The sequence below is a fragment of the Salmo salar genome, chromosome 23 (genome assembly GCF_965601325.2).
Source record: "Salmo salar chromosome 23, fSalSal1, whole genome shotgun sequence".
In the NCBI taxonomy this organism is placed as follows: domain Eukaryota; kingdom Metazoa; phylum Chordata; class Actinopteri; order Salmoniformes; family Salmonidae; genus Salmo; species Salmo salar.
The window spans coordinates 32,884,605-32,898,745 of NC_138313.1; the positions used below are offsets into that span (position 1 = coordinate 32,884,605).

General features: G+C 44.3%; 1 protein-coding gene across 1 annotated transcript in view; it reads right to left on the reverse strand.

Annotated features, from left to right (window-relative positions):
• Positions 1-14,141, reverse strand: part of LOC106584419 (C3 and PZP-like alpha-2-macroglobulin domain-containing protein 8) — a 53,694-nt gene that overhangs the window by 26,213 nt on the left and 13,340 nt on the right. Inside the window, exons 9-26 of the mRNA XM_014169727.3 lie at positions 12,753-12,837; positions 12,514-12,622; positions 12,154-12,381; positions 11,839-12,009; positions 11,341-11,469; positions 8,341-8,533; positions 7,946-8,121; positions 6,566-6,715; positions 6,299-6,460; positions 6,066-6,208; positions 5,760-5,822; positions 4,793-5,024; positions 4,013-4,166; positions 3,090-3,229; positions 2,925-2,976; positions 2,471-2,769; positions 726-951; positions 199-375 (exon numbers count right to left, since the gene is read on the reverse strand). Of these exons, the coding sequence (XP_014025202.1) occupies positions 199-375; positions 726-951; positions 2,471-2,769; positions 2,925-2,976; positions 3,090-3,229; positions 4,013-4,166; positions 4,793-5,024; positions 5,760-5,822; positions 6,066-6,208; positions 6,299-6,460; positions 6,566-6,715; positions 7,946-8,121; positions 8,341-8,533; positions 11,341-11,469; positions 11,839-12,009; positions 12,154-12,381; positions 12,514-12,622; positions 12,753-12,837 (2,889 nt within the window). The remainder of the gene's footprint in view (positions 1-198; positions 376-725; positions 952-2,470; positions 2,770-2,924; positions 2,977-3,089; positions 3,230-4,012; positions 4,167-4,792; positions 5,025-5,759; positions 5,823-6,065; positions 6,209-6,298; positions 6,461-6,565; positions 6,716-7,945; positions 8,122-8,340; positions 8,534-11,340; positions 11,470-11,838; positions 12,010-12,153; positions 12,382-12,513; positions 12,623-12,752; positions 12,838-14,141) is intronic.

Genomic DNA, 14,141 nt, shown 5'->3' on the forward strand with positions numbered 1-14,141 from the left:
AGTGGGTGGAAGCTATCTAGACCAGGTGAATATCAGAGAACGTCTACACTGTGGATTTAGATCTAAGTGGATAGTAATGGATTGATTTTGTATAGTGATCTTCAATAGGGGCCACTTGAGATCTGATTCATAACTCGCAGGAAAATCTCAAGTATCTCAAGACAGGTCTCAAAGCCCTTGAACCATTTGGTGGTTTACCTTGCAGCAGGTAGTCTGTGGCCTCGGCCTCCACCTCAGGGCTGAGCTGACTTGTCTTCTGCAGGTACTTGAGGACAAAGACGTTGGGGGCGAAGTGGATCATGTTCTGCTCCCCACAGCCGAAGGGCAGCCGTAGCAGCTTGTCCAGGTTGTTGAGAGTGGGGCCCATCACGTCCCCTGAAATCACAAAGCACAGCGCAGAAACAGATCAGCAACGCTGCCTCACATAAAGGTAGTTTTATTGAGTTACAATCTCTTTTTCAAAAGAGAATTGGTCTTAAAATAAATTAGCTGCAGGATCAACAGGATTACAATAGACTATGACCATATCATCAAATGTCATTTAGAGAGAAATTGGCGATGCTTACTATAATTAACCACATGGACAAGGTACTGTATGTCAAAGTGAACAGGATGTATTCAGAGTGCATGGGTGAACAGTAGCAGCAGACATGCAGATAATGAAAATGATTGAGCTATGAAAAGGAAGTGGAAGAGAAATGGATGAGAAATAAATGGTGTCCCACCTATCATGGATGCAGTGGCAGTCTCAGAGCCAGGCACCACGTTGTGAGGAACGCCCAGTGTGAAGGCCTCGTTGTGGTTCTCATCAGAGTCCTCCTTCCTCCAGATCTTAAACTCACCCACTGAGCCCCAGCCCGTGGAGAAACCAATGTGACGCACCTGCCCAGGGAGGGGGCTGGACCACTGCAGGATCACCGACTCATTGGATGGCTGCAAGCCATGTCCGACCTATCAATGATTGATATGAGAGATTAGAGGTTTTTGACTAGAGTAAATGGGTGAAGTTGTCCCTAACCACTGATACAGGGTCAGATGTTTTACATTGACCTAACAGTTACGATTAGGATCGGGAGTAGAGTATGTGATTTGAGATCTGTGGCTCGAGTGCTGGTTAGAGAAATAGACCCAGCACTTTGTTATTCTCATTTATAGTAGTTAAAACAATGTGCAGTGCTTAACATTTTACAAACATACATACATTTCAACAAACATGAATGACATCACACTTGCTCAGACTCACATTCCCACTGTATCCGCACCCAATGTTGTTTCCAATGCTTGTAAGACTCTGCCCCATATGGCTTCACCTTGTGTTATGTTGTTTCTGTCTGTAGCCAGATTTTGTTCAATATTTCAATAATAAAGCATATGATTCTTCCATGTATATGTTAAGTTGTCAATTGTTTTTTTCTATGTATGTTTTTCGTTTATTGAAAAAAAAGAAGTAAAATACAATATTACAAAAAAAATCTAAAATGTGCCTTGGGTTTTGCAAGGTTCCAATAAAAGCCTGATACAATATAAATGTGGTCCTGAATTTCTCACTGATCAGAAGACTGACCTAATGAGAAAATGGTCGAAAAAGATGTTCGCTCATGCTGTGCAGAGGAAGTCCCTGTGACTAGTCCCTGTCAATAGTAAAATACTAGAACCCAATAAGATACTTAAAAAGCTGTTTGGGTTGATTTTGCATGTACAAATCCAAGGCACACATAAAGTCCATTACCAAGAGTTGGCAAGAGCAGTCTTCATCACATTTTTCCAACATCCACTCCACATGCAAATGAACAGATTGCCCCCTGGGTATTTCTAAGCATTTTTTAATCACATTAAACCAAAGACCATGCAGAGCTGAACATGGCTCATCAAACCAAAATGCAATCGGTCACTAGAAAAATACATGAATCTTATTGGGCCATACAGGGTTCTAGAGCAGGCTTTTAATTGCTCCCTTTGGTGAATGGTGCGAGGCTAATGCAGGGTTCAGGCCCGTGTGCCAGGCAGCGCCATGTGGACGCCACGGATCACTGAGTGTCCTCGCTGACATCAGCCAGTTAAGCGTGACCTCACAGGCATGTCATTAAAAGTGGCGCCAGTCCTCTTGACTACACCGCCCCTGTGCCTGCCCAGTCTAATGCTCCCTGTTTAACTCTCAGTCACTACCCCAACTCATTACTATACTCTACCTCATGCCCTGACTGACTGACTGACTGACTGACTGACTGACTGACTGACTGACTGACTGACTGACTGACTGACTGACTGACTGACTGACTGACTGACTGACTGACTGACTGACTGACTGACTGACTGACTGACTGACTGACTGACTGGGACTCTATGTTGAAAATGACACGGTGGATCTGTATAGGATTCATAAGAGGACACAAATCCCAGAACTCATTATATAGAATAGATGCTCCAATACCCAAACGAGAACTAGGTTTGACCATCACCCTACTCTCACCTGCACCCCACCAACATTCCAGCTGACCCAGAAGCTGCGGAACTCATCCCAGGAGAGGATGCCCGGAGTGGGAGCGCTGACCACTGGCTCGCCCATCTTGCCCAGGGAGATCCAGGAGCCAGTGTTCTGTCTGCCCCCCAGCACAATCTCCAGCATCTCAGCGCTGTCGTGGGGGCTGGGTGAAAGGGCAAAGTGGGCGTCGTTGTGGGTCTTTACTGCCACCTCAAAGTGGGTCATCTTGGCCGGCTTCTTCACGTACTGGTACTCATACTTGTTGGGTGTAGAGATGTGGATCCGCTCTGAAAATGGAAATGTCAGATTTACATTACATTGTGGCCCAGTGAGGAAAATAAATCAGACTGTATAGAGGTAGATTGGTATTGGGTAACAGTCAAAATGTATTTGCTCTGAGACCTGTGTAGTACTATAGTACAACATATAAGTCTATACTGACCGTTAGGGCAGAAGAAGACACTGTAGGTGTAATGTCTGGGCAGGCCCTCTGGCTGTAGGAGGGAGAAAGAGAGAAACATGTTAGAGCTGACATCACTCTACTAATGACAGCACAAGGTACAGCGAGCATCTGCTCCCCATCTCAGCTCTCTCCCATTTCTCATACCTCCACCAGGACACTCCTCTGGACATAGTCAAGGCCAGTGGGGGTCCTCCGATCCTCTAGGTCATCTGTGTTTTTGCTTGTTTTCGTTGACTGGAGTCCATCTGAGCAGCAGCCCGGTTCACTATATGCAACGGCCCGCGCTATGGCAGGAAAAACAGAAATACACTTCACCTCACCATATATCAGCATTGGTTTTTTTTGCTTGTAAGTTCCCACTAAGCAGGACTTAGAATGATATTTCAAGAAAATATTTTTTAAAGTACATATAAAACCACCAAACACACCTTACATTGATCAACAACACAATCCCACGTTGCACAACAACACAAAACATGTTTGTCAAAGAACATGTAGTTCCCTTTGCAGAGAAGCACATTGGAGTCGTGGCTGTGAGCCAATGTGTTCTCTTTGTGTGTGTCTAGTGAGAGGGAAAGACTAGGGGCCAAGGGACAGAGCCGCGGGGGGCCCATTTATTGCCAGTGACCTGAAAACTCATAAACATGCCACTGAGTGTCAGTGCAAGGCCCTGGCTGCTCCCCTGCTGGTGGCCTGCTTTGTTCCCAGATGTACTTTTGCGGGGACTGTTTGTATCGTTGGATGACCAGATCACATACGCATCAGGTCTTTCAGCAGCATGGAACCTCTTGGACATACAGTACAGACTTTAAAGGCCTCATGGACTTAGGGACGGCTGGATAGGAGAGCCAAAAGGCAGGTGTTACTCCCACACCATGGAACAACAGGGCAGTTAGTGTACCATACCAACCTGCAATATCCTTGAAATCAAATCCAAAACTTCAAGAGCTATTAGCAAGATGCCTAAAACATCAGCAAACTTTGAGGATTTCAGGAACTTGAATAACTATGAGAGAACTTGGAACTCTTCCCAGGGGGTTCCCCAGTAATTGACTAGCTGGAATAACCTGTAATGTTGGCAGCACCCAGCTCAGTGAAGGACAACACTATGGATGTGGGTGTGGCTTCTCCAGGAGCCACACACTTCTTCCTGGTCAGGTGATGCTTTCCGGGGTGGCCCACGAACTTGATGCCTTTGGGAACGGTCACTTTGACATGGACCTGAGGAAGACCGAGAGAGAGAGAGAGAGAGAGAGAGAGAGAGAGAGAGAGAGAGAGAGAGAGAGAGAGACACACATAAACACACATGAAGGTCCTGCGTTAACACAACAGAGATGAATTTTTTCTGACAGGACATGCATCATATCTGCTTTGCGCTCTGTTCTTTCATGCAGTGTGACCTCAAAGCTCTTAAAGGATTTTGGGGAATTTTCTAATCACATTGCACATTTTCCATGCAGACTGACTCATTGCTCTCAGGCTCCGTGAAGGATTAAGTTCCAGTCATTGTCCAAATTTCGCAGAGGACTCGGTAATGCAGTCAGATCGTTTCACTGTTCTTTATCCACAAGCCACAAGTCGTAAATAACTTTGCAGGAAATATAAGAATCACGTTCAGGCGGACATCAAAGCGAGGGCTCCATTGGTCTACATAATCACCTAACATGACATTAAAGGGCAGCACGCACAGCCCTTTAACAGGCTCATCTGCCAATACCATGACGGAGGATGGACACACTTATAGACATATTAGGACTGGATTGCTCTGCTCCAAGCGTAAATATTTCTATTTGATCGTCATGGTTTAGAATTGCTCCCCCTGTCTGCCCCTTTCCTCAGCCCCTCACCTCTGCGCAGCTAGACAAGTAGTTGTAAACGGTCAGCGGCACTTTGGTCTGCTCCCCCTGTATCACACTGTAGGGGAGGGTGAAGTCTACGAAGAAGGGCTTGAAGGTACGAAGCTCCACCCTCTTGGAAAGGCCCAGCCCCTTCTCCTCTGACAAGCCAATGGCCTCCGTCACCCAGGTGGTAATGGAGTCTGGAACGTCCAATCGCAACTCAGCTTCCCCGGTGACATCACTGTCAAAACAGATTTTGGGGAAAAACTGAAACACAGACGATAATGCACGATTCCAACAAAGCAATTTTCTCTAAGCATGACACCATAGCAAACAGTGTTTCTGACCAATGTTTGGAACAAGAACATTATGGCACTAATGGGATTGATCTTACAGTATTTGTCTTATTAGGGCAACAGCTGTAACTAAGTAATATTCTGCCCATAGCAATACATAGGTTTAAAAACAGGAAGTTAAGTGTTGGGTATAGATGGCTGAGATCATTGTTGGCAACTCATGCTGACGTTAGTTTTGGCCAGCTTTCACAGAGCATAATAAACGTTCTCGGAAATTACTAACGCCCTTCCTTTTGATGAAAGTCACCCAAAAACTACTTTGATACACTCAATAAGGGAAATCAAAGCGTTGGATTGAATAGGAAATTAGGCAGAACACAACTCTGCCCAAAGGAATCAAGCGTATGGAAACATATGGCCAGTTAATTTATATTGGCTGGAAATGAATGGAAGGAGAAAATACTGGGAGAAAATACTGGACAGTCAACGAGTGGTGAAATATCCCCTCTCAAATATGTACTCCCTTACCCCTCCTTCCTCACCCACTCCTCCATCTTCCAAGTTTACAGATCTGGAACGCCACCAAATCCCCACAATCTGATGCAGCTGAGACCATCCCCACCCACTCACTCAAACACACAGCGCGCGCGCGCACAGAGATGATGTAGCTATTCCAGTACCTGACATTGACGCAGTGCCACACCCACGTCTCAGGGAAGAATGTCCGTCTGCGCTTCTCTGCTCTGCAACCAAAACACAACACAACTTTACATCAATAAAGGCCTTCCATTATGGACCTGGATGCAATAACCCGTAATTGGAAAATGGATTGTCTCTAAACCCTTGCTGACATGTGTTAAGGCACACCATGTGTATAATGTTTATCTGGAGGATTAAAGATATAGGTCTAGTTTCTACTTCAAATACTAGTGGGGCACAGTGGCTAGCTCCAGGGGGCAGAAACCTGGCTCTGTGCCAGTAGCTACCTGGGCATGGTGCGGGAGTGCATGGCTGCCACCAGCGTGGATGTGTGAGGCTGGAAGGCGGGAACGGCCTCGTCCGTGTACATCCCTCCACTCTGTCTGTGGTTCAGACTCACCATGTCAGTCATCACCACCAGGCCAGTCTCCTGTTACACAGACACACATTGTAAAAGCATCTACACTGAAGATCTTATGCCAGGTCAGGTGATTGATTGGTGACGGAGTATTGCCCTTACCGTGAAGGCGAAGCGGGCATCTTTAGTGATGTCCCAGTGCCATGGAAACACTGAAGAACGCCTCCGTCGGCTAGATGACAACCCCGGCCACCAGAAGTGCACATCGTCTTTGGGGACTCCGAAGGCATCGGACACGTCAAAGTCTGCCAGTTCTTTAAACACCTACAGAAAGAACAGTGGACATGGATGGCTTCCATTCATTTCCTGTCCGAATATAGATTAGTTGTATTATAGATTAGAAACAAGGTAAGATGGAGGGAGACAGACCTTGTCTGGACTGAGCTGGAAGTCTGGCTTGAGGAGATAGAGGCTCTTGTCCACGGTGGCGACACAAACACAGGAGCCCTTCTCACCACTGACACGCAGACGGATAGGGTCACCTGGCATCGACTCATTGGTGGACAGAGAGACAGACACCTACAGAAAATAGGTGATACAAAAAAAATATACAGATCAAGTTTTAATGTCACATGCTCAAGTAGAGTGAAATGCCTTGTTTGATTGGAGACATCATCCACAGAGTCTTTCAACTGAACTGTGAGTGCTCCTGTGAGAACCGTAGCTGAAGCCGTGATGTATTTATGGTGAGGAGTCAACAGTTAAATGCAGGGCTTGAAGACAGAGAATGACAGCCCTAAACTTTCACACCCCAAAACGGTTTTCACACACTAGCCCAAATTAGCCCTCGTAATGTGTTCCACTGGTCTCCAAACCTAAGCCCTCATCATCCTGCCTGTCATGACCCCACACACACACACACACACACACACACACACACACACACACACACACACACACACACACACACACACACACACACACACACACACACACACACACACACACACACACACACACACACACACACAGTCTCTGTCTCATCATGTCCATTTAGGTAGCCACACACACACCTCCCCCTACCTCACTGATTGCATACCAGGATGCAGTAAAAACTCTAGGGAAGGACTTAACACACCCCACCTAATGCAGACAGTAACTGGGGAGCTCATGGGCAAATACAGCTGGTTGTTTACAGGGACTCACTGGCACTGGGGATCCCACTGTAGTATAGCATGGGACTGCAGTCAACTATGGTACTCAAGTCAACTGGAAACCCGCACAAGAACACTGGGCAACGTCTCTGTCATCCCAAACTGAACATGGTCTGGTTGCCTGTGTGTTTCTGTTTAGCCAACTCCTTTGTTGCCTGGCATGAGTTGGGGTTAGAGTTAGGCAGACTGGCAACCATGATAGACCTACCTATCATTCTGACAGAGACTGGGTGTACAGGTAGGACTGTGTGTACAGGGAGGACTGTGTGTACAGGGAGGACTGTGTGTAGAGGGAGGACTGTGTGTACAGGGAGGACTATGTACAGGCAGGACTGTGTGTACATGCAGGACTGTGTGTACATGGAGGGCTGTGTGTAGAGGGAGGACTGTGTGTACATGCAGGACTGTGTGTAGAGGGAGGACTGTGTGTACAGGGGGGACTGTGCGTACAGGGAGGACTGTGTGTACAGGCACGACTGTGTGTACAGGGGGGACTGTGTGTACAGGCAGGACTGTGTGTAACAGGGAGGACTATGTACAGTGCACAGGGAGGGATGCAAGGACTCAGAGAGAGATGAAGGTATTGTTATGGTACCTGGTTCTCAAAGCTGGGCTGTACAGGGATCTGTAGACTGTCAGTGACGCCCTCCCCGTTCTCCCTCACATAGTAGACCAGGAGGCGGCTGAGGGGCGCCATGGCGTGGGTCACGGGGAAATGCAGCACCGACATACAGCTGTCTGTCTCGTCCTGTGGGGAGGAGGCCGCCGGATCTGGAGGGGCGTGGGAAGAGAAAGAGGGGAAGAAAAGGGAGAGAAGAGACCGAGGGGGGATTCAGAGCCATATATCTACAGAGTTTGACAAACTACCCTCTATGTATTCTTAGCAGAATGTATTGGAACATTTGGACCAAAATTGTGTCAATTAGTCAAAATACTCCGCTCTTCATTATGGAACAAAATAGACTTCTCATCTGGGACTCTAGTACTGACCAGAGCCACTGGGCTGCTGGGTTGTGTGGACGTTCTTGTCGAAGGTGACCGCTGCCCTCTTGCTTCTTTGGGCTGTAGCGTTGGACTGCTGCTGGCCAGACTGGATGATGTTCCCTCTGGACGCAATCTCATAGTGGAGGGTGAAGTTACAGGGACAGGTGGACTTCAGAGTGACCTCAGCTTCCTCACCGATCTAAACACAACATTCAGAATAAACCTTTACAATATGGGCATCATAATGATTATAATAGTATAAGTAGTACTCTGTTATTACTCTTAACATACAATCCATATATATGTGTCCCATGTTTCAATGGTGGTGTTGGAGTCCTGATTATGTGTAATGCTAGTAAAGTGGAGTAAAGTAAATAGTAAAGTAATGATAGTATAGTGGAGTAAAGTGGATAGTAAAGTAATGATAGTAAAGTGGAGTAAATAAATAGTAAAGTAATGATAGTAAAGTGGAGTAAATTGGATAGTAAAGTAATGCAGTGGATAGTAAAGTAATGCTAGTAAAGTAGATAGTAACGTAATGACAGCAGAGTGGATAGTACAGTAATGATAGTAGAGTGGATTCAAGTGGATAGTACAGTAATGATAGTAAAGTGGATTCAAGTGGATAGTACAGTAATGATAGTAAAGTAGATTCAAGTGGATAGTACACTAATGATAGTAGAGTGGAGTAAAATGGATAGTGAAGTAATGATAGTATAGTGGATTAAAGTGTATAGTAATGTAATGATAGTATAGTGGATTAAAGTGGATAGTAAAGTAATGATGGTAAAGTGGCGTGAAGTGGATAGTAAAGTAATGATAGTAAAGTGGCGTAAAGTGGATAGTAAAGTAATGAGAGTAAAGTGGAGTAAAATGGATAGTAAAGTAATGATAGTAAAGTGGTGTAAAGTGGATAGTAAAGTAATGATAGTAAAGTGGATAGTAAAGTAATGATAGTAAAGTAGATAGTAACGGCATGATATAAGAGTGGATTCAAGTGGATAGTAAAGTAATGATAGAAAGTGGAGTAAAGTGGATAGTAAAGTAATGATAGTAAAGTGGAGTAAAGTGGATAGTAAAGTAATGATAGTAAAGTAGATAGTAACGGCATGATAGAAGAGTGGATTCAAGTGGATAGTAAAGTAATGATAGAAAGTGGAGTAAAGTGGATAGTAAAGTAATGATAGTAAAGTGGAGTAAAGTAATGATAGTAAAGTGGAGTAAAGTGGATAGTAAAGTAATAATAGTAAAGTGGAGTAAAGTGGATAGTAAAGTGGAGTAAAGTGGATAGTAAAGTAATGATAGTAAAGTGGAGTAAAGTGGATAGTAAAGTAATGATAGTAGAGTGGAGTAAAGTGGATAGTAAAGTAATGATAGTAGAGTGGAGTAAAGTGGATAGTAGAGTGGAGTAAAGTGGATAGTAAAGTAATGATAGTAAAGTGGAGTAAAGTGGATAGTAAAGTAATGATAGTAAAGTAGATAGTAACGTCATGATAGAAGAGTGGATTCAAGTGGATAGTAAAGTAATGATAGAAAGTGGAGTAAAGTGGATAGTAGAGTAATGATAGAAAGTGGAGTAAAGTGGATAGTAAAGTAATGATAGTAAAGTGGAGTAAAGTAATGATAGTAAAGTGGATAGTAAAGTAATAATAGTAAAGTGGAGTAAAGTGGATAGTAAAGTAATGATAGTAAAGTGGAGTAAAATGGATAGTAAAGTAATGATAGTAAAGTGGTGTAAAGTGGATAGTAAAGTAATGATAGTAAAGTGGATTAAAGTGGATAGTAAAGTAATGATGGTAAAGTGGCGTAAAGTGGATAGTAAAGTGGCGTAAAGTGGATAGTAAAGTAATGAGAGTAAAGTGGAGTAAAATGGATAGTAAAGTAATGATAGTAAAGTGGTGTAAAGTGGATAGTAAAGTAATGATAGTAAAGTGGAGTAAAGTGGATAGTAAAGTAATGATAGTAAAGTAGATAGTAACGGCATGATAGAAGAGTGGATTCAAGTGGATAGTAAAGTAATGATAGAAAGTGGAGTAAAGTGGATAGTAAAGTAATGATAGTAAAGTGGAGTAAAGTGGATAGTAAAGTAATGATAGTAAAGTAGATAGTAACGGCATGATAGAAGAGTGGATTCAAGTGGATAGTAAAGTAATGATAGAAAGTGGAGTAAAGTGGATAGTAAAGTAATGATAGTAAAGTGGAGTAAAGTAATGATAGTAAAGTGGAGTAAAGTGGATAGTAAAGTAATAATAGTAAAGTGGAGTAAAGTGGATAGTAAAGTGGAGTAAAGTGGATAGTAAAGTAATGATAGTAAAGTGGAGTAAAGTGGATAGTAAAGTAATGATAGTAGAGTGGAGTAAAGTGGATAGTAAAGTAATGATAGTAGAGTGGAGTAAAGTGGATAGTAGAGTGGAGTAAAGTGGATAGTAAAGTAATGATAGTAAAGTGGAGTAAAGTGGATAGTAAAGTAATGATAGTAAAGTAGATAGTAACGTCATGATAGAAGAGTGGATTCAAGTGGATAGTAAAGTAATGATAGAAAGTGGAGTAAAGTGGATAGTAGAGTAATGATAGAAAGTGGAGTAAAGTGGATAGTAAAGTAATGATAGTAAAGTGGATTAAAGTAATGATAGTAAAGTGGATGGTAAAGTAATAATAGTAAAGTGGAGTAAAGTGGATAGTAAAGTGGAGTAAAGTGGATAGTAAAGTAATGATAGTAAAGTGGAGTAAAGTGGATAGTAAAGTAATGATAGTAGAGTGGAGTAAAGTGGATAGTAAAGTAATGATAGTAGAGTGCAGTAAAGTGGATAGTAAAGTAATGATAGTAAAGTGGAGTAAAGTGGATAGTAAAGTAATGATAGTAGAGTGGAGTAAAGTGGATAGTAAAGTAATGATAGTAAAGTGGATAGTAAAGTAATGATAGTAAAGTGGATAGTAAAGTAATGATAGTAGAGTGGAGTGAAGTGGATAGTAAAGTAATGATAGTAGAGTGAGTGGAGTGCCTACCTTCAGAGGAGCGCTGAGGCTCTGGATCTGGATGTGACACTTGCTGGGGGAGTACCAGCTGCTGATGGACAGGTAGCTGGGGAGGTACTGGTCTCCAGCCGGACGGCCATCTATAGCTGTCACCTTGGTCTGGGGCACAACATCACAGGATTTAACCCAGCAATACACTCCACTCTCTAGACTATGACATCAAGCAAAATCCTGATAGTGCCTACCAGCCTCAGCCCACTAAGCTTATCTGATAAATTGTTCAACTTTGTTGACTAGCACCCATTTACAAACATTTAAATGGACCTTTCACTGCATCTTCATTTCACATTTCTCTGTTCTCGCAAATCATAACCAACTCTCCACTCGGTTTTATGAAAAGCTCTGACTTGCCTAGTTAAATAAAGGTTAAATAAATCAATAAAAAATGATGAGAAGCTAACTAAGCCCTAACCGTGTTCATTTACACCTCTCTCTCCCTTAAACTCTCCATCTCCAAGGCCTACTGACCTCCAGCCAGACGTATTGGGCAGCAGTGGGGATGGAGGGGATCTCGAATGTTGCCTGGCCGTCCCTGGACGTCAGCTCGCTGGTGTACACGTTGTCCTTAGGGGTCAGCTCCGCCTTCACACGCACCCGCACCCCATCCGCTGGGCTACCATCAGGATAGTTTACCTCTACCTGGTGGACAGAAGGACAGGGTGGACAGACAGTCAGGTCTCTCGCATGGAGACGCATAAGTGAACCCAAGTCTTGTACAGTCCAGCTTCCCTTGATAGAGGCCATGTGAAGTCAGTGGTATGAATACCTTTGGCTGTCTCTTACCTTTCCCTTGTATGGCAGACCAGGCTTGAACTGTTTACGAGTGTCCTTTGAGTATTTGATGTCGATACGCTGCTTGTGAACTGGGGTGGAATCATCGAACATGGTCTGCCGCCCTCCGTCCACGCTGGTCACTAACACCCACATGCTCACCGTGCCCCGGAAGTGATCAGCCACATCCAGGGGCATCATGTCTTTGACACACAGGCTGAAGGACACTGAGCCTTTGATCTAATAATAGTGGATGAAACAGACAGACTTAAATATCTTAAATGAATCCTAAAAAGGGGAAACTCAGCAGATTTGAATGTGATTCCATTTTCCTGTTTTAGATTCTACAACACTACAGCTGGGTTGACTCACCTCCATGGTCTTGACCACAGGATGGCCCACCTCATGTCGGTAGTACCCAACTCCATTCACAGTCATGTTCAGTGTCATCTTCCCGGTCACAGGCTTCCCAAAGGTATACCTAAAGAGAGAGAAGTAATTTGTGTTCAAACAGGAGTAGAGCTGCTACTTTGCCTCTCTAATGCTCAAAGAACAGTATGTGTTAGGGCATCACATTAGGATGAGGTGAATGCTGTGAGTTAGTCACTCACCTGGCCTTCACGGTGGCCTGTTCACATGTGTTCAGGTCCCGGATGTACCGTGGAGGGTCTATCACCAGCTCAAACTTGGGCATCACTGTGTGGAGTAGAGGAAGAGGTAGAGGGGTCCACAACATGGCTATACAGTCCCAGTTCAAACATATAAATACCACCTCAAACAGAAGGGTCTTTGAACGTACACTACATGACCAGAAGTATGTGGACACCTGCTCGTTGAACATCTCATTCCAAAATCCTGGGCATTAGTATGGAGTTGGTCCATGGTTCGGGCTAGGCCCCTTAGTTCCAGTGAAGGGAAATCTTAACGCTGCAGCATACAATGACATTCTAGACGATTCTGTGCTTCCAACTTTGTGGTAACAGTTTGGGGAAGGCTCTTTCCTGTTCAGCATGACAATGCCCCTGTCACAAAGCAAGGTCCGTACAGAAATGGTTTGTCGAGATCAGTGTGGAAGAACTTGACTCGCATGCACAGAGCCCTGACCTCAACCCCATCGAACACCTTTGGGATGAATTGGAAAGCTGACTGCGCGCCTAGCCTAATCGCCCAACATCAGTGCCCGACCTCACTAATGCATCGTGGCTGAATGGAACCAAGTCCCCGCAGCAATGTTCCAACATCTAGTGGAAAGCCTTCCCAGAAGAGTTGAGGCTGTTATAGCAGCAAAGGGGGGTCCAACTCCATATTAATGCCCATGATTTTTTCGACGAGCAGGTGTCCACATACTTTTGGTCATGTAGTATACCTTCTATGCTCACTTTGAGGAAAGCAAAACTGAAATATGCATGAGAGCACCATTTGTTCCAGGCGGCTGTGTGATCACGCTCTCCATAACCGATGTGACTAAGACCTTTAAACAGGTTAACATTCACAAGGTCGCAGGGCGGCAGACGGATTACCAGGACGCATACTCAGAATATGGGCTGACCAGCTGGCAAGTGTCTTCACTGACATTTTCAACCTGCCCCTGACCCAGTCTGTAATACCTAAATGTTTAAAGCAAACCACCATAGTCCCTGTGCCCAAGAACACCAAGGTAACCTGGCTAAATGACTATCGCCCCGTAGCACTCACATCTGTAACCATGAAATGCTTTAAAAGGCTGGTCATGGCTCAGATCAACACCATCATCCAAGACACCTTGGACCCACTCCAATTCGCATAATACCCCAACAGACCCACAGATGACGCAATCTCTATTGCATTCCACTTTCCTACCTCTACAAAAGGAACACCTATGTGAGAATGCTGTTCATTGACTACAGCTCAGTGTTCAACACCATAGCTTCCTCCAAGCTCATCACTAAACTAAAGACCCTGGGATTAAAAACCTTCTGCAACTGGATCCTGGACTTCCTGACGGGCCGGTGGCGAGGGTA